Source organism: Leptonychotes weddellii, chromosome 16, assembly GCF_054177405.1.
Source record: "Leptonychotes weddellii isolate Sample4059 chromosome 16, ASM5417740v2, whole genome shotgun sequence".
Lineage (NCBI taxonomy): Eukaryota > Metazoa > Chordata > Mammalia > Carnivora > Phocidae > Leptonychotes > Leptonychotes weddellii.
Genome location: NC_138384.1, coordinates 40,573,845 through 40,601,090, shown reverse-complemented (window position 1 = coordinate 40,601,090; position 27,246 = coordinate 40,573,845). Strand labels below are relative to the sequence as shown.

General features: G+C 48.7%; 2 protein-coding genes across 6 annotated transcripts in view; one reads left to right on the top strand and one right to left on the bottom strand.

Annotated features, from left to right (window-relative positions):
• SAMD4B (sterile alpha motif domain containing 4B) overlaps positions 1–21,054 on the bottom strand; it is a 38,309-nt gene extending 17,255 nt beyond the window's left edge. The window contains exons 1-2 of the mRNA XM_081806871.1: positions 20,927–21,054; positions 6,902–7,304 (exon numbers count right to left, since the gene is read on the bottom strand). Of these exons, the coding sequence (XP_081662997.1) occupies positions 6,902–7,097 (196 nt within the window). The 5' untranslated portion in view covers positions 7,098–7,304; positions 20,927–21,054. The remainder of the gene's footprint in view (positions 1–6,901; positions 7,305–20,926) is intronic.
• A 447-nt stretch (positions 21,055–21,501) lies between these two features.
• The window catches only part of GMFG (glia maturation factor gamma), an 8,246-nt gene continuing 2,501 nt past the window's right edge, over positions 21,502–27,246 (top strand). The window contains exons 1-4 of one of the 5 annotated variants that reach the window (XM_006739403.3): positions 24,903–25,049; positions 25,494–25,590; positions 25,712–25,761; positions 26,752–26,801. In XM_006739403.3, the coding sequence (XP_006739466.1) occupies positions 25,047–25,049; positions 25,494–25,590; positions 25,712–25,761; positions 26,752–26,801 (200 nt within the window). In that variant the 5' untranslated portion in view covers positions 24,903–25,046. Of the gene's footprint in view, positions 21,779–21,839; positions 21,966–24,902; positions 25,050–25,117; positions 25,322–25,493; positions 25,591–25,711; positions 25,762–26,751; positions 26,802–27,246 lie in introns of those variants that run through there. The other 4 variants (XM_081806870.1, XM_006739402.3, XM_031034617.2 and 1 more) reach the window with 4 other exon arrangements.

The window sequence follows — 27,246 nt, the reverse complement described above, 5'->3', positions numbered from 1 at the left end:
TCTTTTTTTTTTAAAGATTTTATTTATTTATTTGACAGAGAAAGACACAGCGAGAGAGGGAACACAAACGGGGAGTGGGAGAGGGAGAAGCAGACTCCCTGCCGAGCAGGGAGCCCGATGCGGGACTCGATCCCGGGACTCCAGGATCATGACCTGAGCCGAAGGCAGTCGCTTAACCAACTGAGCCACCCAGGCGCCCTCCTCCATCTTCTCTTGAACCAGCTCCCCACGACTCCAAGGCTGATTCTTAGGTCATCCCCATATCTAAGGATGTTTCCAAGGTGGGACAGACCTTCCTGATTTCAGGAAGCCTTCACCTTTCTCTCCTACCTCCATCTGGCACTTGATCACATAGGAACGAATACCCTGGTACCCCATTTCCCTGACTTAATACCTGAAGTTTCTGCTCTTGATGAGAAGGAAGAAGAAATACAGCGATGAAGATTAGGGACAGAAAGTCAAAGGAGGCTTGCATCCCGGCTGGGTTATAGACTTGCCTGGGCAATGTGCTACCTCCTCTGGAAAAGGGGGATTACAGGGCTATTGAGGGGATTCAGGGAGGCAATGCATGTAAAGCACCTGACAGAGTCTGCCCACAGTAAGCACTTAGTATGTGACTCAGTGATTGGTGTTTTTCTTCCTTCTCCAGCAGTCAGCCTACCCCTTCCAGCCCTACCCTGATGTTCTCAATGGCTGTTGTTTAGGCCTTATAGGGTAGCCAGAGGCCTCTGGGACAGAGAGAAGCCTTGTCTATTCCCTCCCCCACCCCAGAATACTGCCAGGACCCCAGAGCTACAGGACACAGCTTCTCCTCTGGTACTGCCAGGGGACATGACAGAACAGCCCCAAGGCTTGGGCTCAATGAAGGACCTTGTTCTACTACAGAGAAAGGAGAGAGTGGTTTTGGACGACTAGAGGCTGACCCTGGGGAAATGTGTTCATGTGTCTGTGCAGCGGTGTGGTGGGGAGGGCGGGCCTCCCATGACTGGGAAGCATCAGTGAGCACTGGAACTGGTCCAAGGAATTTACGCAGCCTCAGGCCCCTTGGGGTGAGCCCAGCCGGGGCTGCAGATGACGGGTGGGGATGAAACTTCGTTTCCTGCTCAGATCAGAAAAGTCTGGCCCAGAGTTGAAGCACAGCAGGGGCCTAAGGAATACCTGCACAATTGAACCCAGATGGTCTCCTAGAAGGTAGTGGTGTCTAAGTGTGTTTCATGTGCCCTCTCGAGGATCCCCTGACCCCTCAAGTGACCCTGTCTCATGTCCTAGCAGAGTATACTGTGTAAGAGCACAGCTTCAACAGGCCAGCTTGCCTGGATTCAAAATCTACCTCTGCCTCTATGACCTAGGTCAACATAATTGTGGGCCAGTCCTTTAGCTTCTCTGAGCCTGGTCTCCTCTTCTGTACAACAGTGGTAGTAAAAACCCTGTCACAGGGTTGTTGTAAAGGTTCAATGAGACAATTGTGCAAAGCACCTATGTGTTAAGTACTCCATGCATTTTAACTATTACTGTCATTGCTCCTGGTTGACGATTTAGAGCCCACGCTGTGTGGGGGCTGTGGGGAGCAATTAACATAAGAGGGCACATCTGGGACTCCCCCTTAAGATGCCTGACAGGGGTGGGGAATTTCATGCAGTTATTTACCAAAAACAGACATGTCTCTGGTTCCTCTGAGCTAGAGGCACAATAAGCAATGATGAAATTCTAGAGGTGGGCGGATGGGGGAGGGGGCTGGGGAATGCCATGATGCCAATGGCTGTTTCTCACCAAGCTGCAAACCTGGGTTCTGTAGGCACAGAGAGGACCAGAGAGACTGTGCATGAGTACTCTCCTTGGCCAGGTGACCAGAGCTAAGTAGGTCATGACCCTGGGTCCTGGCAAATCATAGGAGCCAAATATATCTTGGAGACTGCCATAGGAGCAAATCCATTTTTATGTGCTGGGCTGTTGCAACAATCGCGGCAGCCTCAGGCACTCGTCACAGGGGCTGGGGTTTGGCTGCAAGCACGCCCTTCTCTACCTCACCCCAGCTCGCACAAACATGGGGGAGGGCCAGGGGGCTCACATTTTTGTTTGATGAACTGTGTCAGTAGAGCTTCAAAGGGGAGGGTGGAGGCATGAGAGCTGAGCTCTGGTGACTCATTCAGCCTCGGCCCCCTTCTGACCTCAGTTTCCCCACCCAGATTCAGTGAGCCAGAGAGGGAGGAGTTTAAACCTGCTGGATACAGGGACTCTGACTCAGAGGACAGGAGGAGGAAAGAAATGCAGGAAATGTGGCCCAGGAAGCGAAGGGGATTTCAGCTTCCCTGGCTCTACCCTTTTGGTCCAAGTCAGCATCAGGGGGAAAGAGAGGGCCAGGATTACTGTTATAGCTCCAAACAGGCAGGGAAGACAGCATTGGGAAAAGGAATAGGGATGACAGCAAGGGGAAAGCTGGGGCCTCTCCTTCCCTGTTCCAGAGACCCGTAGGGTACTACTGCTTTTCTCTTCCTGGGTATGGTTTCAGATTCTGCTTCCATGAAACCAACACTGGCTGCCTGGGCTGGGGGACTTCCCTAAACCCTCCCAGCTGCTTGAGAGGAAGGAATAGCCCAGACCAGATCCCCTTTCCACAGCCCCAACTCCCTACTCCCAGTAGGCTGCATACCCTCACCACCTTCCTGGGCCCACCCAGAATCAGCGCCAGTATCAAGACAAGTGGTTCTCCACTGGATGCACACAAGAGCCAACAAGGGAGCTTAACAAATAGACTTGCTGGGGATAGGACCCAGGCCTCAGGTTATTATTATTATTTTTAAGATTTTATTTATTTATTTGACAGAGAGAGACACAGCGAGAGAGGGAACACAAGCAGGGGGGAGTGGGAGAGGGAGAAGCAGGCTTCCTGCTGAGCAGAGAGCCCGATGTGGGGCTCGATCCCAGGACTGTAGGATCATGACCTGAGCCGAAGGCAGACGCTTAATGACTGAGCCCCACCCAGGCGACCCCTCAGATTATTTTTATAAGGTGCCTGCATGATTCTGATATGAAGCCAGGGTTGGGACCCACTTGCCTAGATCAAGCCCTCTGCACTCCCTGCCCTTTCTGAGGAGATGGGCAGGTGGGTAGCTCTGACCCAAACCCAAACCTGAACCCAGGATCTCCTTGGGAGAACTTAAAGAAGGGGCAGGGTTGGGTGGTTGGGACACAGAGCACAAACCCAAAAAATGGCAGAGGATCTGCCTCACTGTTCAGCCACCCTGCTGAAGGTATCTAAAAAGCTGAAGAGTTTCAGACCCTATGAGGCAGCTCTTCCCTGGGGATTGGTGTACTAAACGAATTCATGATCTGATCTGTGGGGTAAGTGTGCATCTTGGTGGTGGTGGGTGGGGGCGGGGAACACATTCTCTGAAGAGTCCTTCTCTTAAAATACTAAGAACTATTCTTTTAGAAGAACATGCTTGGCTTCCAAACAAAGGCAGTAATATGCTTGGCTGTGGCTCTACCTTCTTTGGTGCGTTATTTCAGAGCCCAAGAGGCACTTGAAGAGTATCTAGAACAACCCTCTCACTGTTCAGATACAGATTCTCAGGCTCAAGAGGGGTGGAACTGGCCCAACACATGAGAGGTGTTAGGGGCAGAGATGGATCTAGAACTCCTAGATGTCCAGATTCCTATTCTCAAGTCCCATGACAAATGATTCATCCAGCAGGGCATCATCTCTCAAACAGCCTGGTCAGCAGAACCTGGGTATGTGTTCCCAGGCCCATCCCCTCAGGATTCTGATTTGGTGGGTCTGGCTTGGGCAGGTAGGGGATGGATTTTAACAGTCACTACCCCCCACCAGGTAAGGTGGATGATGATGCAAGTCTGGGAAACACAAGGGAATGGGAAGGCCATAATGAAAAAGGGAAGAGAAAAAGGCAGAGGGTGCACAGTTCCTCCCACAAGGCAGGCCTCTAGGCCCAGGAAGTAGCTCCTTCCTTCACAAATAACGCAAGGGGGCTATTCTACTTGAGGGTGGCACCAAGACAGGAGACACAGGCCTCCTTAGTCTTGGAGCCCCATGTCTATTAAGAAAGAGCCACTCAAGACTCTATAGAATTTACCTCTGTGATCACTTCTTTTTTTTTTTTTTTTTTTTTAAAGATTTTATTTATTTATTTGACAGAGAGAAACACAGCGAGAGAGGGAACACAAGCAGGGGGAGTGGGAGAGGGAGAAGCAGGCTCCCCGCTGAGCAGAGAGCCCGATGCGGGGCTCGATCCCAGGACCCTGGGATCATGACCTGAGCTGAAGGCAGACGCTTAACGACTGAGCCACCCAGGCGCCCCTCTGTGATCACTTCTCTCTCCAGTCATGCTCTGCTCTAATCCTGGCGGGATTCCTGCCAACTCTGATATACACCATAGCCCTCCTTCTCTTCTCTCATTCTAAGTTTTCCCTACCTCTCCATCCAAGTACCAGCTTGTTATATTCTCACCATCTGACATGGGACTATGGCCGAAGGCCTTGATTCATATTTTCATACAGCAGTGAATTCATTCCTCATCAATTCTCAGCCCTGGCTAGGCATTACCCCTCAAATCCCAATGCAAACCATCTGGGATGGGCCTCTGTTCTTGGAATAAAGTGTACCATGTCTTTCAAGGCAATGTGGTAAGAGGGAATATTTTATTTATTTATTATTTAAAAATGTTACTTATTTATTTGAGAGACGGAGAGGGAGAGAGCGCATGCGCACACAAGCAGGGGAAGGAGCAGAGGGGACAAGCAGACTGCACTGAGCATGGAGCCTGACATGGGGCTCGATCCCACGACCCTGAGATCATGACCTCAGTCAAAATCAAGAGTTGGAGACTTAACTAACTGAGCCACCCAGGTGCCCCTAGGGAATATTTTAAATGCACATCACTTCAAACTAGCAGTTCCACAGAATTCTAGGAATTTATCCTAGAGATGCTTAAAGGGTACTCATTACAACACTGTTTGTAAGAGCAGGCCAAACATACCAATTTATGTATTCTTGCTATTATGCACCCATTAACAATAAGGGATATATATATACACACACACATATATATATGAAATCTTCAAGTTATACTGTTAAACAAAATTGGTTAATATGTACAGTGTTCCGCTCTATGTATTAAAACGATCAAAACAATGAACAAGCTGAAGGGAGAGTATATGTACTCATACATGCACAGAATATTTCGCAAAACATACACCAACTGGGAAGGTGGAAGTATGGAAGGGAGGAGCCCTCACTTTTTACCTTTCATACGGTTTGATTTTACAAGTCTTGAAAACAAACACAAAAATTAAACATGTTCTAATAAAACAACAGAATAAACACCACTGATGGTTCTGATACATAGACAAGATTGGCATCCAGTGCTCAACAACTGCCTGTTCAGGATGGGGTGGGAAGGATGTGTGCCAACACTGCATAAGACAATGGCCTGCCCCAAAGGAGCCCTACTCTGGGGGCAGAGCCATCCGCAACCAAGAACTCCTGCCCCTGATGCTAGAGAGCAGAGAGGAGCCTTCCCTGGTGGGGAGGGAGGGAGGGGTGTGAAGTTGCTGAGCTCTGAGCCTGCTGCAGCCTTGCTAGGTTCTTGTTCTCACTGTCCTCCTGTGAGGGATTTAAGCCGGTGTGACTCCTGGCCTGAGGAGCCACCTCACCCTATAACCATGGTGCTTCTGTGACTTGTACATAAAAATTCAGAAAAATAAAGGTGACTATTACAAAGGTGGATGGGCCTGGGGAGATGAGGGAAGCCAGGTAACTCTGTGGCTCCCCAGTTCCAATCTTAGCAGCTCATGTGGATTTCCTCACTTACAAAATGGGGATAATAACAGTACCTATTTCATGGGGTTGTTGTGAGAACTAAGTAAGTTACTGACAATAAAAACAATTTACATCTATTGAGTGTTTACTACATGCCAGGTACTGTTCTCAGAGCTCACAACAACCCTAGAAGGTAAGCATAGTTACTGTCTTGATTTTAAAGATGAAGAAATCAAGGCTCAGAAAGATTAAGTTACTTTGTTATATTGCAAATGACAGAACTGGGATTTAAATCCAGACAGTCGGGCTCTAGAGCCGCCAAAGAAGACTGCTTTCAAAGTTAGTGTCCAAGTAAAGCCAGTACTTGGCTTGTTGTAAGGGCTCGACATGAACTATTATCATGGGGAAGAAGGTGGGAAGGGTTTGCATGCGCTGACACGGAGCCTCCAGGTCCCCTCCCCAGTTAGCTTTCAGGTAGCACGACTTGCCCTCTTCTCCAGCCTGACTCTTGTCTACGAGGGGGGCTCTTGGGACAGACAGTTCTAGAGAAGCCTGGCTCAGCCATCCCAACGCCAACCTCATGGGACACAGAATATACCTCTCTACTGAGCGCTTAGGGAACTGATATGGACTATATCTAAACTCAAAACTCTCTTGAAGCTCTTTATGCCTAAGTCCAACTTACCTTTGGGAGTAAAGAACAGTTTAAGATGACTCATAAATTTTGGAAGAATTCTAAAATTCCCTCCTAGCTCTGGTGTCCTAGAGCTTGAGAAATGAATTACTTGCTCAGCTTCCAACCCCCTTTCACAGGTAATGACTTTAGTCTCTTCCTTTGCTGCCTAGACAGGCCACCCCACGTAACTCTTCCTCTGCTATGGGTTGTTTCCAGTTTGCACTGTCCTCCCCAGTAACCCCCCATTCCACATCTGAGGACATCTGGCAACAAAGCCCCAGGAGACCTATGATGATGACTTGGGAGGTCAGGGACTCCCCACCCAGCTACAAGCTCAGGACCTACATTTCTCAGCACCATTGTGGGGGTGGGCCTCCTCAGCCCTCTGACATCTGCTTTTGTTCCAGGTCTCCCTTCCACTGTGCTTGTCTCTAGGGGTGGAGACTCACCAGCACTGTTGGCCTCCGACTCCAGCAGATGGATGTCATTGCAGTCCGCCAGCGAGTGCTCCAGGCAGAGCTGCAGGAAGCGGGCCTGGGTGCGAGTGACCCGCTTCAGAAGTGACAGCAGGGCCACCGTCTGCTCACACTCATTCCAGCCCTTGAACCAGCCAGCGAGGATGCCCACCTGGTCTCGGAACATCATGGTGCCGGGCCTGGGGCCAGGGTGGAGGGGACGGCGGTGGCGAGGGCCAGCGCCGTCACATGGTCTCGGCTCGGGGCTCCTGTTACCTCTCCCCTGAGGGCCAGGGCTTGAGGACGTTCCCTGGCGTGGTGGCAACGGGCAGTGGGGGGAGGAGGAAACCTGCTCACATCGGGGGAGGTCTTGGTCCAGCCACACCTCTCCAGGCTCCTAGAAAAGGAAGCAAGGGGGTCAGACAGAATGAAAGGGCTGGAACTAGCGTGGTTAGTGGGGGTTGAGGGGGAAGGAGCCTTCATGCCTTCCTCTCTCAGGGTATCTGCTCTGCTGAGCCCCCGGGGAGAAAGATGAAGCCAATTACCAGATACTAAACCAAATTTCCTTCCAATCTCCAGATCCAGAGAAAAGGCTTGACTGGGATTCAGAGAGACTGAGGAGAAGATGTTGCCTAGCATGCCTGGCTGTCATGGGACCAAAGGAAGCAGAGTAAGTTGGTAGGATTTTCCAGAAATCGGAAATAGGAGAGGCTGCACACTACAGGGAAAGATCTGAATTAATGGAGACGTGGTCCCAGGTGACACATGACCCCCAGCACATGCCTTGACATTGCTGGTCTCTGGCCACCTCTTCTGAGAGTGGGAAAGAGTGACTGCTCACCTGCTAAGAGGACTCCATGGAGTTTATATTATTTCAGTCTAAGACTCATAAAGCTAAGATGTGAGTGGATGATGGGGTGGCAATCCCAGTGGAGATCTCAAGTATGCAGACGGCTAACTGATCAGTAACTGCCTCAGTGCCCATGGGTAGGGGCATGGACAAAGGCTTTTTCAAAGATTTCCAACAGGCTGGGGGATTCACCTCCTTCAACCCAACTCTGCCACTCTGGGAAAGGTGCAGCTCTGACCTCTAAGATCTCACTCGTCTCTGCTCTGAGGTGAGTTTCCCCCAGACCTCTTCTTCATTCCCCTGAAGGCTACTCCTGACCCAAGCCCCCTGGGTTGGGAAGTCCCCTTGGCTCCCAAAGATGCCAGACTGTCACCCAGACTCCTAAGAGCACAAAAGATGCCAACCTGAGAAGGGTCACATCCAAAGTAAAAAAACTCCCAAGCAAGAAAGTGTCCAAATTCCTCTCTTAGACAGGAACTACACAGGAGCTGTGTTAACTGGGCAGACAACAGGCCTATTCTTCAGCTGACTGATTTGTGGACACTACTCTGAAGCCTTTTTCTAAGTATCTTGAGCTCTAGGTCTCCACTCACATTTCCCTGTCTCTCCTGCAACCAGTGCCTTGGCTCTATCCCCAAACCACATTTGGCTCCATCTCCTTCTGGCTGCCAAAGGACTGAGAACTCCAGACAAAGACCCACTGAACCTGCTGGGCTCAGGTCTTAGGGAGCTACTGCCATCTCCCTGAACTTCCATGATCCCGCTGAAGAAGGCTGTGAGGTACATCTGAGGATGGCTGTGACTCACCTGGTAGATCCTCTGTGGGACACCTGAACAGATCAAACTGCCCCAGATGTCAATCCCTTTGGATATAAGGAAAAGTGTAGGGGAAAATGAAACCTTGTTCCAAGTTAAACAGACCTTTCAGGTATCTTTTTTTAAAGTTTATTTACCTTTTTATTAATCTCTACACTCAATGTGGGGCTTGAACTCATGACCTTGAGAGATCGAGATTTATACACTCTTCTGACTGACCCAGCCAGGTGCCCCCGGAAATCTTTTTTAAAAGGAAATCAAATGTTGCCTCCTGGCTTAAATCCTCCAAAGACTTCCCATTTCACTTAAGTGAAACCTAAACTAAACCTGAACGTATCATGGCCCACAGGGCCCTGCAAGACTCTTGTGGCCTCTCCAACCTCATCTTGTACCAAGTTTTCTTATTCACTGGAATTCTCTTCCCCCAAACCTACTTATGCTTGTCACTCAAGTCTCAACTCAATGTTACTTCCTCAGAGAGAGGTTCCCTGACCATCCAGTCTAAGGAGTCTGTCACACTAATGCTATTTCTTCTATATAATTTGACACCCTCAGGTATCACCTTATTTTTGTTGTTTCTTTCCACCAGAAAGCAAGCTATATAGTCACCCAGTGCCCAGAACAGTGACTAGTACATAGATGATGCTCAATATGTATTTGTTGAAAGAATGAATAAAGAAAATAAGCATGGAAGCCACACTTGAGATTGAGCCTTGCGGCGAGAAGATGATAGAAGGAATGGCTCACGGGATGGTAAACAGATTTAGAAACCTTGTCCTAAGAGAAAAATTTGAAGGCACTGAGGAAATTTCCCCAGGGGAAGAGAAGACTCAGAAGGAATGACATAACTGACTTCTAATATCTGAAGGGGTAGCACACAGAAGAGGAATTAGACTTGTTCTTTTACTCCAGAGGAGAACCAGGAAAAATAGCTGGAAGTGAGAGGTGACATGGGAAATGTTGAGTCAAGAAAATTAAGTTCCAGTCTTGCCCCAGACACTGATTCACTTTGATCTTTAAGCGAGTCTGCTTCCCTTCTCTGCAATGTGTAAGATAAGGAGCCAGACTGGATCAGACATGACAAATGGGTTTTACTTCACAGATTAGCTCCAAACGACTGGCAGTGGCTGCTTGGAGCACTGTGGTGAGAAGGATCCTGAAGAAATGAAGCAATATGAATACCCATCAAAGGGCAATAATAATAAACTGGGGACACACCTCACATGATGGGATATTGTGTAGCTATCAAAAACATGCTTGATCCCGACAGCAGAATACAAAAAACACAACTATATATAGTGTTTGATCTTTAACCACCAACCTGCAGGGATGATCAAAAGCTCCGTAGTAATATATACAATACAATGTCATTTTTGTAAAAAGAAAATAAAAGCCATACAAAAACCCTTATATATTATATCTCTATATGCACGTGTATAAAGAAATGCGTATAAGGACACATCCTGGGCTGTTCACATTGGTTACCATGGAGAGAAGAAGGAATTAACTCTCTTCATATAACTTTGTAGCATTTCACTAGTTGCAAGTAAACACATATTACTTTTGTAATTTTTAAATAATTTTATTTGAAAAAGTTTTCAGGTTGCATTCTACTTCCCAGCTCAGTGAGAAAGAACTGTGATTGATTATCAATGGTTGCCCTGAATGCAGGATGGATGAATGGTAGTTCACAGGCCTGAAAAAATCAGTCTCCTTTCCCAGCTCCAGCATTTTGTGGCTTTCAGCCCCACGGAGACAGCAGCTGCCTCAACATAAGGAAGAATTTTAAAATAATGTATCTGTCCAAGAAAGGAACTGGCTGCCATGTGAGGAGGTAATAAGCTCCCTGGCTGATGGAAGTGGTCAAGTGGAAGCTACATGAACATCCCTTGGGAGTGGGAGGGATTCCTTCACTGGGTGGCAACTCATAAGATAGAAGGACATGTTACTATTTCAGAGGGAACATTTGTGACGAGAGGTTTGATATGCCAACAGCATCTACGGCAAGAAGATGACCAAATCCACAAACAGAACAAAGTTGTGCACTGTCTTTCCCATGAACTTTTACTGGGTTGTTACTTTTCCTAAGCAACAGCACTGTGCCCCCCAAATAAGCTGCTGGCCAGCTTCTTCCCCCAAATAAGCAAAGCTGTAGGACAGAGCAGGGTCTCAAACATGACATTTAATAATAAGGCCAGGTTTTGAATGAAGCAGGCTGGTGAGGACTATGGTGAGTTGGAAAGCACATGCCCTGTCTAAAGGAAGAAGTCACTTATTTTAGCTCTAATCAACTGCTGCCATGGGGGAATTTGGGCTCAGTATTGTTAGGTCTTAGTTGTGTGTGTGTGTGTTTTTTGTTTTTTTTTTTTTTAAAGATTTTATTTATTTGACAGAGAGAAACATAGCGAGAGGGAACACAAGCAGGGGGAGTAGGAGAGGGAGAAGCAGGCTTCCCGCTGAACAGGGAGCCCGATGCGGGGCTCGATCCCAGGACCCTGGGACCATGACCTGAGCCGAAGGCAGACGCTTAACGACTGAGCCACCCAGGCGCCCCTTGTTTTTTTTTTTTAAGGAGGAACCAGAAATCAGGATTTTTAAATAAAATTCCCCTATTTTTTTTTTTTTAAAGATTTTTATTTATTTATTTAACAGAGAGAGAGATAGCGAGAGCAGGAACACAAGCAGGAGGAGTGGGAGAGGGAGAAGCAGGCCTCCCGCCAAGCAGGGAGCCCGATGTGGGACTCGATCCCAGGACCCTGGGATCATGACCTGAGCCGAAGGCAGACGCTTAACGACTGAGCCACCCAGGCGCCCTAAAATTCCCCTATTTTTAAATGTTGGAAACAAATTCACATTAAAACAGCAACAATGAACCACTATAAGGAACAAACAAAGCTTGTGGCCTGCGGTCCTTGGAATAGATGGACACAAACTGTGAAAAGACCAGGAGTCTGCTAACTATCCTTCCCTCAGGCCTCTCTGGTTTATACCTTCAAACCACCCAGCTGCTCGGGAACATGACTGGCAGAGAGGATCTAATGCCCAACAATGGCTCTGACAATCCTCAGTAAACACTGGGGGCTTTAGAGAAACAGTCACTTTTAGGACAGAAGAAGGATCCTGGGTGTTTGGTCTGGATGGTGACTGGAGGGGAGGACTGTATGGCCTTCTTCCATCGAAGGGCCAGAGGTCCCAGCTACCTCCTGTCCTGGGTGCTTGGCAGCAATGAGAAGGGAAGGCCTGGGTTGGTACGATGGGCCAGGAAAGAGGCATCAGCACTGACTATTCCAAGGCTCTTTACTGTGATGGATTCTGGTGGATCTGCTTACCAAACATCCATTCCCAACTTCTGGTACCTTTGGAAAATTAACTGTCTACCTTGGCTCCAGGAATAGACATAGAAAATCTACTGGCCAAGGAAAGTCTTCACTGGATTCCTGCTGGAACTACTGGGGAAAATAAGTTCTCTATCAGAGTTACTCAGATATACATCTCCTGATGTTACTGGCTGCCACTTCTGCTCCCTCACAGGGAGAGCCTGTCTCAGAATGAAGCTAACACAGATGAAAGCAGAGTCAAGAGATAAGGGGACAAAGAAGGAGACCTGTTCACATTTGAAGACCTGGATCAAATCCAGCTAGCCTGAAGCCTCTCACTCCAGACTTTTCAGTTATATGGACCAATAAATACCTTTTGGGCTAAGGACAGTTTGAGTTGTGTTTCTATCACTTAAAGTTGGAAGAGCCTTGACTGCTCCCATACAAAAACAGAATTTACCAGTGCTCTGGTCTTGTCTTTGTATGACCAAAAAACGACTCCCTCCTTTGAGGCAAGACACTAGAGGGGAACCGCTATGTCAAAAGCCCCTTAAACAGTCCAATATTACCGCTGCCATATTTGGTCTCTAAGGGACCAAGTAACCCTCTTTGGAAGCATCTACCAACCCTGGAGGGTGAGAAATGAAGCCAAAATTGGCTAAGAGGTTGTAGGAAAAACTGTTCACTAGGCTCCCTTCCTTGGCTTCAAGCAGCAAGAAGTGGCCTACAGATAGGAGGTGCCTCTGCAGGTCAGCCCTCCTCATTTGGAAGCCAAGCTGTGGAGTCTGATGTGGCTGAAACCTGGGCTCTCCTACTGATACTTACTTGCTGTGTTGACCTTAGGCAAGTAACTCAGTTTCTTCCTCAGTGAGGCTTGTTATAAGAATGAAATGAAACAATGTATATAAAAAATACCTACCATGATCCTTAGCATATCTTCCTATAGCACCTATCCTGTCATATGCTAGGCCCTATGCTAACAGCTTTCTGTGGATGAGTTCATTTGATTCTAAAAACAACATATACGCTATATTTCACACATATACGTAAGATACACATGTATTACACACATATCTACAGATATACACACACAATATTATTCTCATTCAACAAATGGAGAAACTGAGACACAGAAAAGGTTAAGTCACTTGCCTAAGACTACACACAGCTAAGCTCAGATTTTCAAGGCCAGACAGTCTGGCTCTTGTTTGTTCCTCAGAATATTACAGCCTCCTGTAAGTTCCCTTCCACTACCTAGAAAAGTTGGGCAAAAGGTATACCCTTTAATGCCAACATCTCTAAATAAGGGGGTCCTATTAGCCTTCTTACCCATTCCTAGCCCTTCTACAGCACCCACCTAGGCCTTTCAGGAATTCATACTTCATGAACAAGGTAACAGGCTAGTTACCTAACGTTAACTCACTATCCTGACCGGAGAAGAACAGGAGAATGTCAGATGCCAAGGGAGCTCAACTTCTCTTTTGTAAAGACCAACCATTATTTTCAGAAACTCCTGAAATATGTACACAAAATATGCATACTATTGCCTCAGCCAAGAATGAGGCTTTTGTATGAACAGTTCTGAGGAACAGAGGGAGAGGAGGGGAGAAGCCAGGCAGGGCGTCCTGGAAGATAAGCGCCCCCCTGGGAAGCTGTGGGAAACCCTGGAGTAGAGAGGAAGCTGGTATCCCTTCCCCCTTGCCCCCATGTATTGCTCTCTTTCACTCATCCCACCCTTAAATGTGTTGACCCTTCCCCAATAAAACAGTATCTTTAGCTCTCTCCTTTCTCTATACTTGTATCCTATCACTTGATAATCAACTCCCACAGATTCAACTACCACCTTTCTGTGGACAACTCAGAATTTCTTAAAGTCATCTTGGACTCCTTTCTCTTCCATAAGATCTATTCATCTGGTCTCGATAATTTTTTTCTTTTCTTTTTTTTTAAGATTTTATTTATTTATTTGACAGAAAGAGAGAGAGAGCACAAGCAAGCAGAGGGAGAGGGAGAAGCAGGGTTCCCACTGAGCAGGGAGCCTGATGTGGGGCTCAATCCCAGGACCCTGAGATCACAACCTGAGCCAAAGGCAGACGCTTAACTGATTGAGCCTCCCAGGCGTCCCAATAATTCTTTTTTTCTTAACGTCAGCTAAACATGCCCTCCTTTTTCTTTCCTAAAACTCAAGTGGCTCTGGGACCACACTGTCTGGGTTGGAAAGAGAATCCTACCACTTACTACCTGTGTAACTTTGGGCAAGAGATTTCACCTTGCTGTGCCTGTTTTCTCATCTGTAAAATGGGTTTAATAATAGTACATACTCTCATAGAGTTGCTAGCTATTATCATCCTGGATTCCTCTCTTTCTAATCCCATAATTAAGTCCTGTTTTCTCTATACCCAAAATACATCTATCTCTCGGATTTTTTACTGCCACCACCATATTTAAGTTATCATCTTTTTTCATCTGGACTAATGTAATGCCTCCTCATCTACCTCCTGCTTCCATTCTTACCCGTTTTCCTTGCATAAATCAGTGAACATTCTTTAAAGAAAAAAAAATTCAGATCATGTCACTGTCTTGCTTTAAAAACCCTCTAATAGGGCGCCTGGGTGGCTCAGTTGGTTAAGCAACTGCCTTCGGCTCAGGTCATGATCCCGGGGTCCTTGGATCGAGTCCCACATCGGGCTCCCGGCTCGGCGGGAAGCCTGCTTCTCCCTCTCCCACTCCCCCTGCTTGTGTTCCTGCTCTCGCTGTTTCTGTCTCTGTCAAATAAATAAATAAAATCTAAAAAAAAAATAAAAATAAAAATAAAAATAAATAAATAAATAAAAACCCTCTAATAGCTTCCCAAGTCTCTTAAATGAAAATGTAAAACTCCTTACCATGGCCCACAAGGCCCTACATGATCTAGCCTCTTCAATTCCCTGCCCCCTCTCCCTCACACTGGTTTCCTTGTTGTTCCTTGAGCCCATCTCAGGGCTTTTGTCGCTGTTGACCCCTCTACCTGAAATGTTCTTCCCCAGATCACCACATGGCTGGTTCCCTCTCATCAATCAGATCTGGGTTCATATGTGTCCCAGTCTTCCTCATCTCCCCAAGGAGTTTTTGGTCTGATATCATCGAAAGGTATTTCTTTGAAGGCTGCAGCTTTTCCAGAAATGCCTAGACTGTAAGATCCATGAGGGAAGGAAAGACTGTGGCTGTATTATTCACTGCTACATTTTCAGTTCCTAGCATTGTACCTGGCACACAGCAAACACACCCTCATTATGTCTGTGAAAAATCCCCCCCTCCACCCTTGCAGCAGTCCTTTCTCCACATAAAACAATGCTTAGATTGGAACGCCCCACTCCGAGATCATCCCACAACTGGTCCCTTCTCATCTTTCAGGTTATCAGGCTCAACTGTCACCTCCTCAGCGGCCAATTCTAACCATCCTGAATATAGTGGCCACAGCCACCCTCTTTTTCAATTTATTATTATTTTTTAAAGATTTTATTTATTTATTTGACAGAGAGAGACAGAGCGAGAGCAGAAACACAAGCAGGGGGAGTGGGAGAGGGAGAAGCAGGCTTCCTGCCGAGCAGGGAGCCTGATGTGGGACTCGATCCCAGAACTCTGGGATCATGACCTGTGCCGAAGGCAGATGCTTAACGACTGAGCCACCCAGGCGCCCTTCACTCTATTTTAATTCCTTCACAGCACATATCACTGATTTCTTTTGTTTATGTATCCTCTCCACTCCCCCATCAGAACGTAAACACCATGAGTTCCAAAACCGTGACTGTTTCATTCACTGCTATATGTCCTGTACCTAGAAAAGTGCCTCCATAAATTGTTTTAACTGCTGGAGTTGAAATTTATACACTGTATACACTGTTGTTCTGTAACTTGCCCTCAATCAGACTCTATTCAACAAATTTACACTAAAACAAATAAAACAAAACCCTACTCAAAGTAATTTACCTAACCCTCTCACAAAGTTCAGAGTCCGGAAAACCCAAAGCTGAGGTACAGGATTGAACACCACTACTCCTGGATTCCACTATCCTACTGAGGCTACCACCAAACCCAGGCAGTCATCTCTTCCCTGTGTCTATCAGTGAGATCCCAAGGGAAAGTCTGGTTGGGTCAGACTAACCATAGACTCTCTCCAGATCCAAACCATCACAGAGTGGAGAATGACTGGGGCTGGAGAACAAGGGAGGAGGGGAACTGCCACCAGTACTCAGAAAGGTCATGGGATGGAATCACAGCAACCTCAGCAAGCAAGAGAGAATTCCAGGGTATAGAACCCCAAACATGTCTCTAAGGATCTTCTGTTATTTCACACTTATTCAGGAAAGAAACTGTTTTCAAACTGGGGCTGTCAGGCAAGAGTTCTCTTTCCACTAAGGCTGTTAAGGAGGTAGGATATAAGCCTGGGGTTGCTGAAGGCCATCTTAGTCACCACAAAGTAGAAATCTGTTGAAGATGAAGCTAACTCCTTGGAGAAATGGGCAGAGATTACTGAGAAGATTGTTTGAACTCCTGGATGAAGCTAAGTCTGAAGCCAACCCAGCCCTGGACTTTTTAGTAACACGAACCAATTAATTCTCTTTTTTGATTAAACCAGTTTGAACTAAGGACTAAGGTTCTTTTATGTCTTTGGAGTCCTGGCTGACATGAACCATTTATTTATTTATTTACTTACCATTTATTTTTGATAACACTGAGCACTTATATGCAGAGCATTGTTCTAGGTAATTTATATATATTAACTAATTCAATCACTGCAATAATTTTATAACATAGAATATCATTATTACTTTCATTTTTTAGATGTGGAAACTAAGAACCAGAGAATTTAAGTAATTGTCCTAGGTCACAAAACTGGTAAGTGACAATGTGGGATGCAAATCCTGTCTAGCCCCAGAATCTGCATACTTAACCACTATGTTACTATGCCTCACTGCACCCAACCCTATCTGAACAGAAAATCCAACTCTATGACTCATGGCACTATCATCTTGGGATGGACAGGGTCCAGAGACCTTCTATTTGTGCCACTTGTCTTCAATTACATCATTCGTAAAATGAGATTAATTGTAGCTTACCTACCTCATAGGGTTCCTATGAGGAACATGAGGTGAGAATACATGTGAAGCATTTAAACTGTGACTGGCAAATAATAATTACTCAATAAACAGTAGTCATTAATATTACCACTCTATGGGTCACAAAAGTGCAACTGGCAAATACAATACAGATGGAAGAGATCTGTTTTCTTTCATCTCTGTCCTTTAAGAGAAGAGAAGAGATGCCATGGATGGGAGATGAGGAGGCCTTGTCTTTGACCCATTGCAAAGCTGTTAACTCTGCCTGGAAGGCTACTCACCACTGTCCCAACTCCTGTGGAACATCACCGAGCCCAATACCACCTTTTCCATGAAGTCTTTCCAGATAAAGGGCTCCTTCTTTCACTGCCAAATTTCCAAAGCATATAATTTGTACCTCATGTTCTGTCCCATGTACCTGCCCAACCCCTCTAATGTACTGTGAGCTCACTGAAGGCAGGCTCCAGTGTTTATCCTGTGATCTCTGTTTCCTCTTGTTGATCCTAGAGAGAAACAGAATCCCTCAGAGAAAGCTGAGAGCCCTGTGGAGGCCCCAGACTTATAAAGGCTGAGAAGCCAACCAGGATGGGGTAAGGCAGATCACCAAGAATAGGACCTAAGGCAGCTCAGAATCAAGAGTGAACACAAAGAAAAGTCCCTCAAATAGCAGTTGGAGGGGCAAGACAGCCTTTTCTAGGAGGAGAGGCAATGGAGGCTGGGTAGAGAGAGAAGACAGGAGCGGGTGGGGAAGGTGTATAGAACCTGAATGGGGAGTGAGATCTGAAAAACTTAAGAGATTTCTGGCCAAATGTGAAGGAAGAGCTGCCCATTCTCTGATTCCCACTGTGGGATTCAGAGACAAATAAGACACATCCCAGTACTTTCCAAACTTGCTAGTCCAGTGAGGGTGAGTGGAAAAGTACATAAAAAACTACAGGGAGAAGGTGAGTGGTGCCCTAAGAAGTAAAAGGGAGGACTCTGGACAGTAAGACACAGAGAATGAAAAGACCCGAAGGTGCCTTAAAGGGAGGGTGCCTATGTGGAGAGGAAGAGATGAAGATTAGAGAGGGACATATGTGTTCAAGCAGATGCACCAAAGGCTAGGGTATGGTGTGGAGGGGCAGCCAGAAGGTAAAAGTGCTGAGGAAGACCCGAAAAGAAATCATTCAAAGGTAGAATATGAAGTAATTGCTCACAGAGTGGGGTGACCTCTGAGAGAAACCAAAATCCTTTCAAGGAGGGCAAGGAGACTTTCTAGAGGGTGGATATTTCACAAAGGGGACTCTCAGGAAAATGGGGGTGGGCAGGAGTTCAGAGGCATACCCTGAAGCATCTTTCAGTGGGCTTTCTGTGGTGAAAGGGAAATCCTCTCAGGGGGCAATGGTTCTCAAATTCGAGCATACATCAGAATCACCAGGAGGGTCCCTAAAAACAGACTGCTGGGTCCTACTCTCAGGTCTTCTGGTTCAGTAGGTCTGGGCTAGACTCCAAAATTTGCATTTCTAACCAGTTCCCAGGTGATGTTGATGCTGGTCCAAGGACCATGCTTTGAGAACCACTGCTACAGGGGAAGGGATTCTTTAGTGAGGAGGCCCTCAAAAGGGAAAAGGAAGGAGAAGGCTGCTGAAAAGAAAATGGGGGGAGTCCTCAAGAAGTCTCTAAGGAGGGTGTTAAGGCTCTCTCAATCTCCGAAGGGAGGAGGAGCCTATGAGGATGAAACCTAAGAAAAATGGCCTGAGAAGTCTCTGAGGGTTGAGATTTCAAGAGGTGAGGCTGTCTCTTGAGGATTTTTTTTTATTAAAAGGACACAGTGGAGGCTCTCGGGGGTGAGGGGAGCCTGGAAGATGCTGGGGGCCTCTGAAGGGACAATGGGGGGAAGGAGGTCCAGATCTGAGAAGGATCTCTAAGTTGATTTCAAAGGAAAGAGAATGGAGGTGGTGAGAGGGTATAAATAGGGATCCCAAAAGGGGTAAATCTGATAGGGTTCTGAATGGATGAGGATGTCACAGGTGGAAATGAGGGAATGTTCTGAAGAAGTCTCAAAAAGTGCTGGGAGTTAGGTTGTTGATGCAGGGCAGTTTTGAAGAAAATTCTCTAAAGGGTGTCTGGGGGAGGTGTGGTCTCCTGAGAGAGATCTTGGATGTACTGAAGCAGGATGGCAGAGGTCTTTTCAGGAACTCCTAAGAGAGCTCAGATGAGGAGAAACCTCTGAGTAAAGTTTTCGAAAGGGTATAGTATGGGAAAGGTGGGTCTTCTGAGTGGAATATGGGAATGTCAGAGTAGAAGGTTTTTCAGAAAGAATTCTGGGACTTTCTAAGAGCAGGAGCTCAGTTATTTTGAGGGAAGACTGAATGGGGAGGAGGTTCTAGAGGGCCTGAGGGCACCTGTGAAGAAGAGTTCAGGAAGTGAAACCTCTAGGAAAAGTATCTTAGTAAGGCAGGAGGTCTCTGAGCAGTGATTCAGTGGATTCTTGGGGGGTGTCGGAAGGGTCCTGGGAGGGATATCAAGGGCTTATCCCAGGAGGGCTTGAGGGGTTGCCGAGGTCTCTGAGAAGATGCGAGGAGGTCTTGGAAAAACTGCATCTCACAGAGGTCACGAAGAGAGTCTTACGGTTTAAAGGGTTTTGAAACTTCAACTAAATGTCAGTATAGAAAGGGGGATTTTCAAGGGTCATCTAAAGAGGACTCTAGAGAATATCAGAGACTACAAGGGACCTTTTTGGAATCCTGAAGAAATCTGTGGAACATGTGGTGTAGGTTACCGGGAAGAGTTGGGATATGTAACAGGGTCTGTGGAAAAGGCTTTTGGAATATGGGATAAGAGTTCTCCAGGGATTTTAGCGAATCTCTGGAGGAATGTTTGGGATAAGTGAGCGTGGTCTTGGAGGAAGATTTTTGGGGTATGTGAGGGTGATCTCTAGGGCATTTCGGGCTGGTGAGACTTGGGGGACCTGAAATCTTTGGGATCTGTGGAAGAGTCTTAAGGGATGACTTTGGGAAGGGGGAGTGTGTATGGGAGATGGCTGGTGCGTGGGGGGGGGGTCCCTCTAGGTGAATTTTGGGGATGTGAGCACATTTCAGAGAGTCTCTGAGGAAGACTTTCAGAGTATTATCAGGGACATTCCAAAGGACATGGTGGCAGGGAAGGGGCTCCGAGATTTGGGGGCCATGAGTGAAACGTCTCCCAGGTGATTTCTGGTAATGGGGGGGTAGGTAGGAGGGAAAATTTGGGGGACCTGTGAGAGGGAAGACCTGGGGAGATTGTGGGGATATGCGAAATAGGTCTCTGGGGGAGATTTCTGGAATGTGCGGGGTCTGGAGGGGATCTCAGGGAGACTGCAGGAGATTTTTAGGGCTTATGAGGGAGGCTCCAGGAGGAGATATGACACACATTGTTGGAATAGATGAGGAGTGGCCTCCGGGGAATATTTCTGGACGGAGGAGGATGGGGGATCTGGGGCCAGAGAAGGGGTTCGCTGAGGAAGATTTCCGAGACCTAAGCCGGCGTCTGGACAAGACTGTGGGGACGTAAGGGGGGTCTCTCGGAAAGATTTCGGGCCGGAGGAAGGGTGCGGGTTTTCAGGGGGCTCTAGGGCGGGTTTGGCGGGGCTGTGGGAACGCCCTCCAGGGAGGTGTCTGAGCCAGACCTGCGGGGGGGTCACGGGGAAGGTCCCCCGACCCGGCCCCTCGCGGTCCCCAGGGTGTGAGGAGGGTTTCGGAGGAAAGCTTCCCAGGCGGCCTGGGCCGGCGACTCGGGGGTCGGAGGTGGGGGATTCTCTCGAGGGCCGGGACCCCCGAGGCCCGCGCTCGCCGCCGCCCGCGGCTCGGGGTCCCTGAGGGGGCGGGGCCGCCCGCGCGGCCTGGGGCGCCCTGAGGTGAGCCCCGCGCGCCCCGACCCGCCGCCGCCCCGCCGCCGCCCGGGCCTGCCCGCGACTCACCGCCTCGGTCTCCGCCGCCGCCGCCGCTCGGGCCTCCTCAGGCCCCCTCCGCCGCCGTCGCCCCCTCTCCGGCCCGCGAGCTCCCCTCCCTCCTCCCGCACCGACCACCGCCGCCGCCGCCGCCGCCGCCGTCGCGCTGCGTCACCGCGCCGTGCGTCACCGCCCCTGGCCCCGCCCCGCCGGGGCCGCCGCGCGCCAGCATTAGCTCACGCCGCGGTGACGAACGGCGCGCCCGCCAACGGGCGGCGAGGGCAGCCCGAAGGGCGGGAGGTGTGCGCGGAGAAAGGCGGGGTCTTGGCAGAGAGGGGAGCGCTGGAGGTTGAGCGAGGCCCCAGAGGCCCGCCCCCTGCGCGGTGGGATTGGTTGGCTGCGGGGCTGACGGGCAGTCGGCCCCGCCGGGGCCTCGGGGCTGGCGGGCGGGGCGGGGGCGGGGCGCGCGCGGCATTGCCATGGGCAACGGGCGCGGCGGAGCCAGAGATTGGGCCTCCCGGCCCGCAGGGGGCAGTCTCGCGCGCGGCTACCTCAGCGGCCGTGAGCTAGGTCACAATTCCTGAATCTGGTGTTCAAGGCCGGCCTCCTCGCCCCTCTTGCACGGCCTGCCTAAGGCCTGGGCCCAGGTGGGCCCGAGCGGCCGGGTTACGGGTTGGCGCTCAGGCTTCTGGAGTCTCAGCTCTACCACCGCAGCCCTCTCCCAAGTGGGAATACGATTGAAAGAGACGATGCGTAGAAAGCGCTTGGCACAATGGAGGCCGTCAACAAATGGGAGTTGTTGCTTTGACTATTGTAATCTGTTCATTCCACAAACTTCCCTGGATCTGGTGACTAAGCGGAGCGGGGGCCCTCACCCAGAAGGTGACAGAGACATGGCGTGTTAGAGGAACTCAAAGAAAATGCGGTCCGGGTGGACGGAGTGTAGAGTTCCGGGCAAGGAGTGGTGGGAAATGAGCTGTGGCCAAATGTTTGCCCACTTGAGGGAGTTTGGGCTTGTCTTGAGGACACTAGGGAGCCATGGAAGGGCTTCAAGCCAGGGAGAGTCATGGTGAGTTGGAAGTTTGGAAAGATGGCTCTGGCTTTCATATGGAGCGTGGATTGGAAGGAATAAAACTGGGGGCTTTCAGTACCGGGAGGCAGTTGGGGTGGGACAGGGGCGTTTGCACCTGGGCGGGACTGTGGGAGAGGGAGGCGGTGTGGGCGGGAGAGACGCCCAGGAGGCCAAGTGAACCTGCCTTGGGACTGGCTGGCCGCAGAGCGGGGAGAGAGGGTGAAATCCTAGACAAGGCCCCTGGCTGGGGGGGTTAGGGGTTGGTGGTGCCTCCCTGAGAAGGAGACCCAGAGGAGAAGCAGGTTTGCAAGATGCTGAGTCCAGTGTGGGCCACCCAGCAGTGGGGGGCCAGGAGGCTGCACAGCGCCGGGTCTGGAGCTTAAGAGAGAAATTGGGGCTGGAAACCAAAATTTGAGGATCATCAAAGATGGTCATTGAAGCCGTGGGTGTTAGTGATCTAGCCTGGGAGGATACGAAGGATGAATGGAGACAAGGACTGGCCAGAACCCTAAGAAAGGGGGACACCTAAGGTTTGAGCAAAGGAATTGACATCTCTCCAAGATTGAGGAGGGGCAGCCAGACAGAGAGGAAGATGCAGTGAGGAAAGGTCATTTCAAGCCGGGGGAGGGGATATCACAAACCCCATCCACTACCCCCTACATTTAAGTAAAAACCTTCACAGCATATATAGTAGTTCCATAGATAACAGTTCATTTATTCACTCAACGATATTCAAGTACCTAATATAATATGTGTCAGGTGGTGTTCAAGCTTCTAGAAATTAAACAATGGAACAAAGCTTACATTCATGCTTGAAGCTTACATTCTGGTTGAGGGGACACGATAAATAAATAAATACAATGTGATTTGGTGATAAGTGCTACGGGGAAAAATAAAGCAAGCTGAGGGGATGGAGTGATGAGGTCAGCACTATTTTGGGGGAGGGAAGGTGTCTTGGATCAGGTGAGATTTGAGCAGAAATCTGAAGAAATGAAGGGGTAAACCATAGGGAAAGAGGGCTCCAGAAAGAGGGAACAGCAAGTGCAAAGGCCCAGTGGCAGGATTATTCACAGAACCACAACGAGGATAACACGGCTGAAATGGAGTGAGCAAAGAGGAGGGTAGAAGACAAGGTCCAAGTGGTAATGGAGGAGGGGTAAAGGCACCAGATAAAGGCCACCATAAGGACTCTAGCTTTTATTCAAATAACATGGAAGCTGTAGGAGGGTTTTGAGAGAGGAAGTATGTCATCTGCCTTGGGTTTTATTAGGATCCCTCTGGCATTCCTGTGAAGAATAGAGTATGGAAGGGGGAGCAGGGGGACAGTGAGGAGGTTGCTGCGAGAGTTCAGGCAGGAGATGGAGGTTGATGGGACCAGGGTATGGGCCGTGGAGGGGGGAGGTGGGCAGGTTCTGGTTACATTTCAAAATGAAGTTCAGAACTGACAAGTTCTAATGTACGATGAGAGGAATGAGACAGGTTAAGGATGACAGACATCCAGGTGGAGATGTCAGCTGGGCAGTTGGATGTAGGAGTGTAGAGTGCACGGAGAAACCCAGGCTGGAGAAATAAATAGGGTATCCTCTTTGAAAGCCAAGAAACTGGATGAAATCAAAAGAGAATGGTAGGTGAAAAAGAGACGAAGGATTGAGGCCCGGGACACCCCACCATTAAAAGGAAGAATCAGCAAGAGAGGCCAAGAAGAAGCAGCTAGAACACTCGGAGGAAAACCAGGCCAGGGTGTTGTTCTGAAAGCCAAGTGAGGAAAGTGTTTCTTCAGGGCACAGAGAGGGATGGACGGTGTCACATGCAGCTGACAGGGCATGACAGAGGAAGACTGAGAATTGACCATTAGGTCCAACACCATAGTGGTCATTGGTGGCCCCAACAAGGGTACTTCAGGGGTTGGGGACAGGAGTGACAATCTGCTGGGAGAGAGCTGAAGAGAAAATCAGGAGGAGACATAGGAGGCTGCAAGTGTAGATGATTCGAGAAGTTTTTCTGAAAAGGGAAGGAAATGAATGGGCAGTGCTGAACGGAAGATAGGGTTCTTCGTTTTTAAGAAGGAAGACAACCCCACGTGTAGGCCAAGAGGAAAGATCTAGTAGGGGTGGGAACATTGATGATGCAGGGAGAAGGAGAATAGCTCCAGTGACACCCGTCAGTAGAGGGGGACAGGGTGGGATCCAGTGCCTGTGGAGGGCGTTCTGGAAGGCTACAGCTGGAGCCAGCATGGCGGGCCAGCCAACGGGGAACTGGGACCTGTGAAGAGTCTCTTTTGTTGGCTTATATTTTCTCACTGAAATACATGGACTTTTCCCATAAATTACTTCCCTTTTATTTCTCCTTTATATGACAGGACACTGTATTGATTTTGGGGGAGGGGAATTTGTGTATAAGTAGGTTACATTATCTAGGAATTTCATTTCACAGTGGGAAAGGGGGCAACACAAAATGCACTTAATAAAAAAGGGGGTACTGGTCTGACAGAATTGGACACCATTATTGTAGGGCCCATTATTAGGCCCCTGAAGTTGAATAACTGCAGGAAAAAATTCAGCACTACCTGGGCGCTGTGGAGTCTCCATTTCCCCATCAACAAATGGGTGGCAGTTTGGCTACCAAACATCCCTAAGCTCCCCTTTTCTACTCTGGAATTAAAATATTCCAGAGGGGGGACAATCCAGGAGAGCTTCCTGGAGGAGGGGAGGAACTAAAGAGCTCATTGTTACCTACTGTGTATTGAGCATGTCCACCATGCCAGGAGGTATGTGAAGCTATTTTATCCTCACAAGAATCCTGAATCAGAGGGGTGAAGTTACTTAGCTAGGGTCACACAGCAAGGCAGCATTCGAACGCCGGTCTGGGTGATTGCAAAGCCTGGGAGGTCCTGGCAGATGAGGGGAAGGAAGGAAGGGGAGGAGCCCTCTGAGACAGTTGTCCCAGAATGGGCATAAACAGGATGTGGTGTTGGATGAAACCTTTCCCCTGCCCCACACTCCACCCCCTGCAGCCCTGGTCCCCACCTCTAGAAGACAGCGGAACTGAGAAAAGAAGAGGCCTGTGGACAGAAAAGTCATGGTCAGGGGGTTGGGGGGTGTATGGGAAAGGCTGGGGGCTGGGCTGGGGCTGGGGCTGGGAGAGTGCCTGGGTGAAGGTCAGCCTGTGGGCTAGTCAGGGGCTGGGAGGGTGACCCCGCTGCGGCAAAGGGCCTGGCTGTGGGGAAGAGAGAGGCTGGTTCCGGGTTTAGCCCCAGGCAAGCAGATCCCCGGGTCTCCTCAAGTGTTGCCCAAGGGCACCTGCCTAGAGGGCTGGAGCCCAGCTTCTGCCCTGCACCCCAAATGTGTGCACTGGTAAGAGGTAGCACCTGCCTGAGGAAAGCGCCCTTTCCCTAAAGTACCCAGAGGCGTCCTGTGAGCCGTCAGACCCACCTCTTAATGAGTAGATGGAGAAACTGAGGTTTGGGGAAGGGGGTGGGGGGGCTGAGACCAGGCCAGCTCAGCTCTTCCTGGGCTTCTCTGGCAGTCTGATTCCCTGGTGGTGTGCGAGGTGGACCCTGAGCTAAAGGAAAAGCTGAGAAAATTTCGCTTCAGAAAAGAGACAGACAATGCAGCCATAATAAGTGAGTGTCATCTCCTCCCCTGGAAGGATGGCAGAGGGAGTGGGGACAAACAAGGAAGTCTGGGCTAGTGTCGCTGCTGCATGGAAGGGGCAACTAACCCCTGTGTGCCATTCCTCCCCAGTGAAGGTGGACAAAGACCGGCAGATGGTGGTGCTCGAGGAAGAATTTCAGGTGAGAGTCTGGGATGGATGGGACCCCCAAGAAGGGCAGGGTGGGACTGGGAGAACCAGGGGGCTGGAACTGATGCTAAGAGCCTGAATTTGGGGGCCAGAAAGGCCTGGAGGTCAAATCCCAGCTCAGCTGTGACTCGAGGCAAGAGACTTCACCTGCATGGGTCTCTGTTTCCCCATCTGTGAAATGGGGATACCTGTACCTACCTCATAGGGTCTATGGATTCAATGCTTTAATCCTTGTCATGGGCTTAGAAGTGGGCCTGGCACATAGAATATGCTCAATAAAATGATGGTGATGACAACGACGACGATGGTGATGATATTTTATTGGCACTTAAATGAAAGTTTCCAGATAAGTCAACAAAAAGCTAGGGGAAGGGTGGGAGGAGGGGATAGCCTGGTGATGGGTATTAAAGAGGGCACATTCTGCATGGAGCACTGGGTGTTATGCACAAACAATGAATCATGGAACACTACATCTAAAACTAATGATGTAATGTATGGGGATTAACATAACAATTAAAAAAAAGCTAGGGGAAATCCTGTATAAAGGGGTAGATCTCCCTCTTTTTTGCCTCACTGTCTTTATCAGTCACACGGGGATGATAATAAGGCTTACTTCTTGTGTTGTGGTAAGGATTTGGGGGGTGGCCCATGGAGGCTGAGGCTAGGGCTGTTTGACAGGGGAGGGGGATTGGCTAGGAGCTGGGCTCTCTCAGGTCCTTTGAAAGGCAGTGTAGCAAAATGGTTATGATTTGAACCCAGATTCAAATCTGAATCTTGCCGCTCTCTATCCGCAACCTTGGACCAGCATCTTAACAACCCTGGGCCTCAGTTTACTCACCTGTAAAGTGGGGATAAGAAGAGAAGCTACCGCACAGAATTGTGGGAGAAGTCGATGAGTTGATCTATGTGTCTTTCTTAGACCAGTGCTTTGGCACATAGTTCATGCTTACTTTGACAGTCTTTTCTTTTTCTTCCCCCCCAGAACATTTCTCCAGAGGAACTAAAAACAGAGTTGCCAGAGAGACAGCCCAGGTATCCTAGGGGTAGGGAGGGGGGAGGGTCAAGCCGGGAAGAGGGGGGTGATGATGAAGGAACAGACTGAGGGACCCCTTGGATTCTAGTCTTAATCACAGGCTCTGATCTGGGTTTGAGGCCACGAATTCACAGCTTAGGACTTTTTGTTTGTATACTAATATTTTATTGCAGAATTTTACACTGATGGTCACATGTGATATTAGAGCTTGCTCTTTTTTTTTTTTTCTGTACAAACTTTGTCAGGTTTTGGTCTCATGATTGCACTTACTTCATTAAACAAAAAATGGAATTTTTCTTTTTCAGTGCCTGAGAATACTTTGGGAAGCAGAGGAGTCATTTGACTTTTAATGATGGGGGGGAATCCTGTGTGATGCCTCCCAAGTCTGGTGCTTTTTTTTTTCTTTTTTAAATTTTGCGATTATATTGAAGTTTATTTTATTTT